This window comes from Vitis vinifera, chromosome 4, assembly GCF_030704535.1.
Source record: "Vitis vinifera cultivar Pinot Noir 40024 chromosome 4, ASM3070453v1".
NCBI classification, from domain to species: Eukaryota; Viridiplantae; Streptophyta; class Magnoliopsida; order Vitales; family Vitaceae; genus Vitis; species Vitis vinifera.
This window is the reverse complement of record NC_081808.1, coordinates 19208024-19216151: the sequence shown is the minus strand read 5'-3', so window position 1 is coordinate 19216151 and position 8128 is coordinate 19208024. Positions and strand designations below refer to the sequence as shown.

Genomic DNA, 8128 nt, shown 5'->3' with positions numbered 1-8128 from the left:
CATGTTCTACCTTTTATTTGGTACTCATTTGATTTCATCCACCCCCATATAAGCTCATTGATTGATATATGAAATGAGGCTCATATGAGTTCATTTTTATTCCCATTATTTGCACTCTGTTCTTGTTGTCTACCCTGTTTATGATACCCGTACCTGGAGTGCATTTTTCTTCTCATCTCTGCCTATGAAAGTAAGGAATTACAGAGGATAGATTCTCAGTTGGGAGAGCTGCCTAGACTTCGTTAGTAAATGTGGGAGATGGCTGTTTCTAGAATCATTTTTGAGTTGGGCGCCAAATGATGACATAAACTGGGGATATTCAAGCTATAACCCAAGATGAGGATATCTGGATTCATCTTTGCTACTTCGTTGCCTTGAATCCTCATGGAAAGTCTTGTTGGTTTCTTTTAATGTCGGTGCGTCATTTGCGTTATCGCCTGTCGCTGCAGCCACTTGGCCTTTCTGTTTCAGGCATTGTACCATGAGAAGTTTATCAAAGGGAGAGGGTCTACTCATGGTGCAGATTTTATCCACTTCCTCCACTCTCTTCTCTGGGTGAAGACATTATCACCGAAATTGGTTGATATGCAAAAAGTAATGCAACAGGGACTGCTAACGTCCATACCTTGATATCATCCTGATCTTCCATACTCCCAGAGGTGTCACAGTGACTTGAACACCTTGCTAATACCGTCTCGGCTGCTCCATTCCAGTGGACACTCATTTTTGTCTGGATGAGATGTGGGGATCAGTGAAGCTTTTTCGGATCTGGGTTTTGTTCGCTTCTATAAATCTCCATTTGTGGAAATGGTTAAATGTGCCAACTGGGTTCTATGGTTGAGTATTTTGGGTTGGAAGTACAAAGATGGGTTGAGCTTGATTGGAACTGTTGTTTTCATATGGGCTGCTTCTGCAGGGATTACTTAGAGAATTTTCTCAGAGTATGAACAACCATTTGCACTTACTTACCTTGGGGTGTCACTTATGGTGGTATATCTACCTATAGCAATTCTTAAAGACTGGATCTGTAGCAGGCTGGGCATAAATTCATTTAAGAACCTTTGCAATGGCAGCTCCATTGCCAAGTCTTCAACTGGTTTAGATACATGTGGATAGTGACTTGAATGCTCAAGGCCAGCAGCCTCACTGATTGAGGACCCGTTTCGAACCAAATTTGAACCTAGAGCCATGCAAGTATGATTTAAAAACAGGTTATTGATTCACTCTTTCTGATTACTTCAACGACAGAAGGTAACCATGATGCCTTTTGGAGCTTCTTGGATTTCATGAAGAAAGCTCGGAGTATGTTTAGTTTGGGGGGGGGGGTTTGTTTCCCTTTGGCTGGTTCATCCTTGCATAATAGCATTGAAACCTTGAGATTATATGCTGGAAGTGGCTATATATTGAATGAGCAGCAGGAGTTATCGCCACATCATGTTAACGGGAATAGCTTCACTGAGAAGATGGGATATTCTGCTTCACCCTATGTGGAAGATCCTTCTTCGGCAATTTTTCGACATTTGCCAATTAAGCCCTGGGATAAGCAAATTGCGCCCTGTGATATCAACTTGTGGTGTTTGGCATACTGCTGCAGTTGTAGAAATCATGGTTGGGAATCCTAGTTCTAGCAACTGCTCATCAGGAAAGGCGTTTACATGGAGAGATGGTGATAAAGGTCGACTTGGCCATGGTGACAAGGAGGCAAAACCTGTGCCTACCTGTGTGGCTGCTCTTATTGATCCCAACTTTTGTCAAGTTGCTTGTGAGCATAGTCTGACAGTTGCTCTTACTACCTCAGGCCATGTTTACACAATAGGAAGACCCATGCATCACAAGGGAGAGTCCTGTAATACAGTGCAACCAGTCCTTAATACTATGAGCAGGCACCCATTTTCTATGTCCAGATGCCAATCCAATGGTGCTGAACCCAAAGCCTTCTGCCAATCCATTCCTTGCCCACATCTGATGCCCATTCACCAATCTTCATACATACACAACCACATTTCATGCCCATTTATCTCTCTAAGTCTTCACTCTTCACTACTCATTAAACCCATTACTCATCTTTTAGCCATCATCACCATTGTCATGCTCGTCATCACGCCCCGCATCTCCACCTCTCATTCAGCTGACAAACTCATTCCATCACATCACCACTTTCCAACACCCACCAAGTCATATCTCTCACTATCCTGAATTCCCATGCAAACCTGTCACCACACCCATATCTCACACTCTATGTACACCTCCACCTCTCTAACCACACCAGGGACTGTTTAGGCTTTCAGAAAAGCCTTTTGTTCATTCTAAGGCTGTTCTAGTTTCTTCAGCGACCCCTGGCTCAACCAATTTCTATGATCTGCACTTCCAGTAGTAAAAAATGGTATGTTGCAATAGGAAGTGGTTCACCATTATGAAAAATCACCGATGAGCGAGTAATGCTTTTGAGTTTTGGGCAGAGGTTCACTACAAGTCAATATATTTTAAAGGAGATGTGCCTGAATTTGAGACTAAGAAGAAGAAGAGATCTTAGAAATTTGTGCTTGTTTACTATTGATTCTTCTACTACTACTGATCTTGATGATGCTCTATCAGTTGAAAAGTTATCTGGTAACAATTTCAAAGTGGTGGCTGTGGGTCACAATGTCGGTTTATTTAATCTGGGAAATACTTGCTACATGAACCCTACAGTACAGTGCTTGTATTTAGTTCCGGAATTGAAATTGACTTTAATCAGCGAGTTTAATAAGAATATCAAGCCTGTAGGGCCCATGCGGTTCTAAATGGTATTGCGTGAAGAAAACATCCTCAACTTGGTCAGCTGTATAATGGTAGTTTCATGCCTCGGTATGCTGAGGAATGTTAGATACAACTGTTATACACTCTTTCTCAACCGTCTAGGCCATCTGATTCCAATGAAAATCCCGATATGATGAAGACCGGTCCACCAAGCCAAGGAAGAAAGACGATTCTGCTCTGTCATTTGACCTTAATCAGGCAGCTGGCACTGAAGATGATAGGGCAGATGGATCTCGCAATTCAGGTGACTTCCCCATTGACCACGAAGACGAGCAGGGTCCTGAAAACAGGTGTTTGCCTGCAACTTCAGCATCGAGGGAGTTGCTCAATTCAGTAGACTATGTCATTACCTTCAAGCCTGTGGACTTTAACCCAATTCGGCACCAAGTCAGAAGCTGCATTGCCAAAAAAAATTTCTTCCTTCATAGGTGACAAGCTTTCAATCCAAATAGAAGATGAAGCTCTAGAAAATATGTTTAGCTGCTTTACAATTGGGTAGTGTAGTTCTCATGGGCTTTTAGGGCGCGATGGGCTGACTGAGAGTCACTTAATGGATATTCCTCATGGTTCTGAATATATGCTGACATATGAGGATCAAAATGAAGATACATCCAGATTAAGGCTATTGGTGCTTGGAGCAATGAAGAATTAAGATTTGTCACTGGCAATGATGGAGTTACTCATTTTCAACACTGTTTAAAGCTTTGAAGTGCATACCATGGCATTCCTGGAAGCTGTAGAACAAGAGAATAATTATGGAGAACCCTTAGTAACATCATACCACTCCAAGTCTATGGGAACTGTTGATTATATATGGCATATTGAGGAACTTGTTCTTGTGAGAGTTCTTGAAACCTTAACTGTTGATGTTTTAAGGAAAACAGGAGGGCTCGCAAGTGAGAAATGGGGCAGCAACCATCCTACTCTCGTGTGTGCATTGGCCTTTGCGGATGATGGTAGTAGTTCTTGGCCTGGTTCAAGTCCTCTGATTGTTGATACCTCGCGCTCTTGGTGTTCCACGTGGTTGCCAAATGGATGGATGCGTGAGCTCAACCAAAATAGGTTCTTGATTCAGTCGTTATACCTGCAAAAAGGGCATCCGGACAGGGTGTCCGGATGCACCCTCCGATGGTATTGTTAGTCATGGTCTGGGAGAGAGATTAATCAGTTGACCTTTTACTAGGTATCGCAAGCTTACCTTCTCTTTGTGTGAAGGTTGATATATATAGTTCCAGGAGCACTGTTCCTCTCATTAATGGTGGGGAGATATTTTATGTTGTCATGATGACATTAGGTGGCAGCATGACCACCATCACCTTACGGGCGGCTGACAGAGATCGTGGGAAGTGATCATGTGGAATGATCGTAGGAAGTGACTTGTTGTCACTTCATCCTGTCCTCTCACCCTGCAGGTGGCGGAACGTGGGCCATGACAGGCTGTTGTGGTAACGTGTGAGACTTGCTTACTTTAGTCAATAATCCGGACCATTGTATCCGGATGGCATATGTTGATCATCCGGATGTATTGTGTAAGCCGTCCGGATGATACGTTTATAAATGTCGTTTGATCTCCCTTGAGGTAGTCCGGAAAAGTGTGTCATGTGTGCTTTATAGGAAGATCCGGATGAGGGTGACTCGGATGACGGTTAGTGTCATGTGTCACCGTAAGATGCATGCCACGTGTCACTGGAAGATGCGTGCCACGTGTTCTAGGAGGGAGGGGTCCCTACATTGATTGGTATTTATTGGAAGCTAGTGTACAAAATGCCATTTTATGCGGTTTCTTGGAGTTGGGCTGTTGCTCTCAAGTTCCCATTGTAGGATATATGGCGCAACCTTAGCATCTCTTTGAATGAACAGTTTAATGCATGGGACTACCAGGATGGGTGCAGGTTCAGGGTTTATGACAGAGGCACGGATTCATTGATACATACGTCTTTGCCAAACCCATTTTCAACACTTATATTTTGTTGGATATTCTCTGCTTCTCAAGAAAGATAAGGCCATTGAGGTACAGTTCGAATGAGTTGATGATTGTCAATGGGTCAGCATTTGGCTCCCCTTTTAATGAAAAGTTGCTTCAAAGTGACCTGAATTGGAACCTGGATCTGCCATTTGAATTGGACTCACTGCGTTGAGGAAGGAAGTGTCTGAAATAGTACTTTTCTAGAATGGCCTAGAAGAAAATACTCCTGCATGACCACCTCTAGTATGACTACCTTTGGGTCGTGTGTCCCCCTCCTTTTTTATCCTTGTTTGGTTTTTATAAATAATTTCTCACACTCCAATACTCAAATCTTTTTTCAAATTCTAGCTTTTAAATAGTTTTCCAAATTCTAAACCCTTCAAATAATTTTAACTTTTCAAATTTTCATCCCTAGCATTTTTCTTAAGTTCCAAAATATTTTTTTTCAATAAAATTTTTAAAAGGTTTTGAAATAAGCAAGAATCAAATTTTGTAATTCCTAGTGATGGAATCTACATATTTGGTTCACCCAAAAATAAATTGGGCTATGGTGGGGGCCCAACATCAAATGAATTTCCTTTAAAATAAAAATGGAATTGAATGAAACATTATGCATGATTTGGTGCTTCTTTATCTGATTTGGTGATACGAGTGACTTATTTTATGGTCATTACCATGCACTAACCCCATTTTGTGATAGCGCGTTACTGTTTACGGATCAGGTATGCATCTTTTTTCACTTTGACTATCATCCATATATGCTTTGGCTTTCAGTGTGTGATCATGTCGGTATTCACTGATTTTCTTGTTGATTGTCACATCAGCTTCTTTTTATTAGTAGAGACCCAACTTTAGGGACTTTAAGGGGTGCTACGGTCTTTACCGTACCCTTCCTGATAAGTAACCTGACCCTCGAACCCAATTCGGTTTTTTACAGACCGTCTTTTTCAAAATAAGGAGTCACACTTAGGATTTTTCTTTCTTATTTTGTTTACCCTTTAAAAATAAAACAAAAATAAATGACGACTCTAAGTCATTTTCTTAATTAATAAATCATTTTTAAAATAAAAATCGAGTTCGTCATCGAGTGAGAAATATATGAGCCGAAATGCAGGGTCCACACACATATAAAAAGAATTTAATCATGACTTCCAAATATGCTCTTATATTGCATATTGGACTAATATATCAAAATTTTATAATTATACTTATGTTTTAATAATTGCTTCACAGAGTGATTATTAATTCTAAAAAGGAATTTTAATATATGATAATGATTTTGAGAGGATTATGATCGTTTTTTAACTTTTAAAAATGCTTCCATAAAAACGAGGCATTTATAAAGTTTTTGAAAATTCCTTTTAAAACATGGGGGATCACGATTTCTAGAAAATCACTTAATAAACAATTCTTCTAAAAAAAAGTCACATTTAAAAATATTATAAATTAAAATTTGATATTTGAAAATAATTTTAAGAGAATTGTAATTATTTTCTAATATTTAAAAATGCTTTCATAAAAATGAGATATTTACCAAGTTTTCGAAAATTAATTTTAAAATTTAGTGAATTACGATTCCTAGAAAGCCACTTAATTAAGTGTTCTTTTAAAAAAATCATATTTAAAATATATTATAAATTAAAATTTAATATTTGATAATGATTTTGAGAGAATTGTGACCATTTTCCAATACTTAAAAATGTTTTGTATTTGCCAAGTTTTTGAAAATTACTTTTAAAACACAATGAATCTCAATTCCTAGAAAATCACTTAATAAATGATTTTTTTTTTTAAAAAAAGATATTATAAATAAAAAATATTTTTAGTAAAAAATATTCTTAAATGGAATATTAAAAAGATGTCTTGACGTTGAAGGATTGCAATTATTCTAACACCACTACATTTGATTCGCAATGGAGTAAAAAAAATGGAATAAAGCATAAAAAAATGAAAAATAATGGCAGACTTAAAAAAAAAAAGAAAAAAAAAAGCCTAAATTGCAATGAAGCTAATAATATTTTTCTAGAGAGAAATTGAACTGAGGGCAAATTTGAAGCGGGTAAAGAATTTGACATCTTAATTATTCTTATCTTGCACATTTCTCGAAGGCATAATAACCATTTGCCAGAAGAAATGCAAAAAGAATCATCGGTAAATTTGGGAATTAAAATGCGTTAAGAATCCGATAAACTCGTGGACTTATCGAGTACTATAAATATCAAACTTAACAGGCTTAGTGCTCTGCTCATTTCTCTGTTCGAAATCATCATCAAAATCAGGGTCAGGAGATAGAAGAAGGCGGCATGGCGGACATTCTCGCTGCTTTGAGGTCTCTGATGGCTTCTCACTCTCCGCCCTTGGATGCCTTGGCGGTCCCTTCTGAAGATTACCATCAGGTCAACTCTCTTGTCTTTTCGGATATGATTAATCTCTGCTTTCGAATTGGACGATCGTTTTTTCGAAACCCTAGATTCATTTTACATTCCAGTAAAATTTTTATTCTCTTGATCGCATTTTTTGTTCATTTTCACAAGGCATTTCTTTCTTTATTTTATTTTATTTTATTTTTTTTAAATGTTTCGAGTTTGTGTCAGTTTGGTGATTGTTAAGTTTTCTGTGTTTTATGTTGGATTATGGTTGCAGAGCGAGTACGTATCTGCAAGGGACAAAAGGCGCGCATTCGTTTCGGGATTCACCGGAAGTGCTGGTCGGTTCAAATTTCAAATCTGAAATCATTATCATACTGAGTTGCTTTATTCTATTTTAAATATAAATTTTGTAAAAGGCAACTTGGATTAGTAAGCGGCCAGTTATCATGTCTCTTCGAGTTTGTATTTGATAAATGGAGCAATTCAATATCCTTACTACTGATCTTTGTCTAAGATTGATCCCCACAACCATAGGTTTGGTTTGTAAAATTTTTGGTTTCAGCTCATATCTTTTGGGTTCTAACTACACATTAATCCTCAGTTTTCCTTAGCATCTTATATTTTCAAATTAGAAAGTATTGGGGGCTTGAGATAGAAATTGTACCAACAAAGTGACTTGTTTTGTGTATTGTCTAACTTTTGTTATTTTTCAACTACTTCATTCTGCCTCTTGTGGGCTACCACAACCGAAATGAATTTTTGGGTGCATGGGGATTTTAATGGTTGAAGATCTTTTCTTCTGTTTCTGGACTTCATATCTTTTAATTCTATTTTTTGTTCTGTCATTTGGCCCTAGGCAATGCCTATCTTGCATGTACAGATCACCCTTCTATTATAAAATTGTAGTTTATGAGGAAAATTTAAAAGGTTTTGTGGGTCTAATTGATGACCTGATTTCATAATATTCCATTATTGTAGTGCTGATTACAGGAAT

General features: G+C 38.2%; 1 protein-coding gene across 1 annotated transcript in view; it reads left to right on the top strand.

The window, feature by feature from the left end:
• The first annotated feature begins 6795 nt into the window (after positions 1-6795).
• The window catches only part of LOC100242807 (aminopeptidase P1), a 35356-nt gene continuing 34023 nt past the window's right edge, over positions 6796-8128 (top strand). Inside the window, exons 1-2 of the mRNA XM_002273210.5 lie at positions 6796-7161; positions 7409-7472. Coding sequence (XP_002273246.1) covers positions 7069-7161; positions 7409-7472 — 157 coding nt within the window. The 5' untranslated portion in view covers positions 6796-7068. The remainder of the gene's footprint in view (positions 7162-7408; positions 7473-8128) is intronic.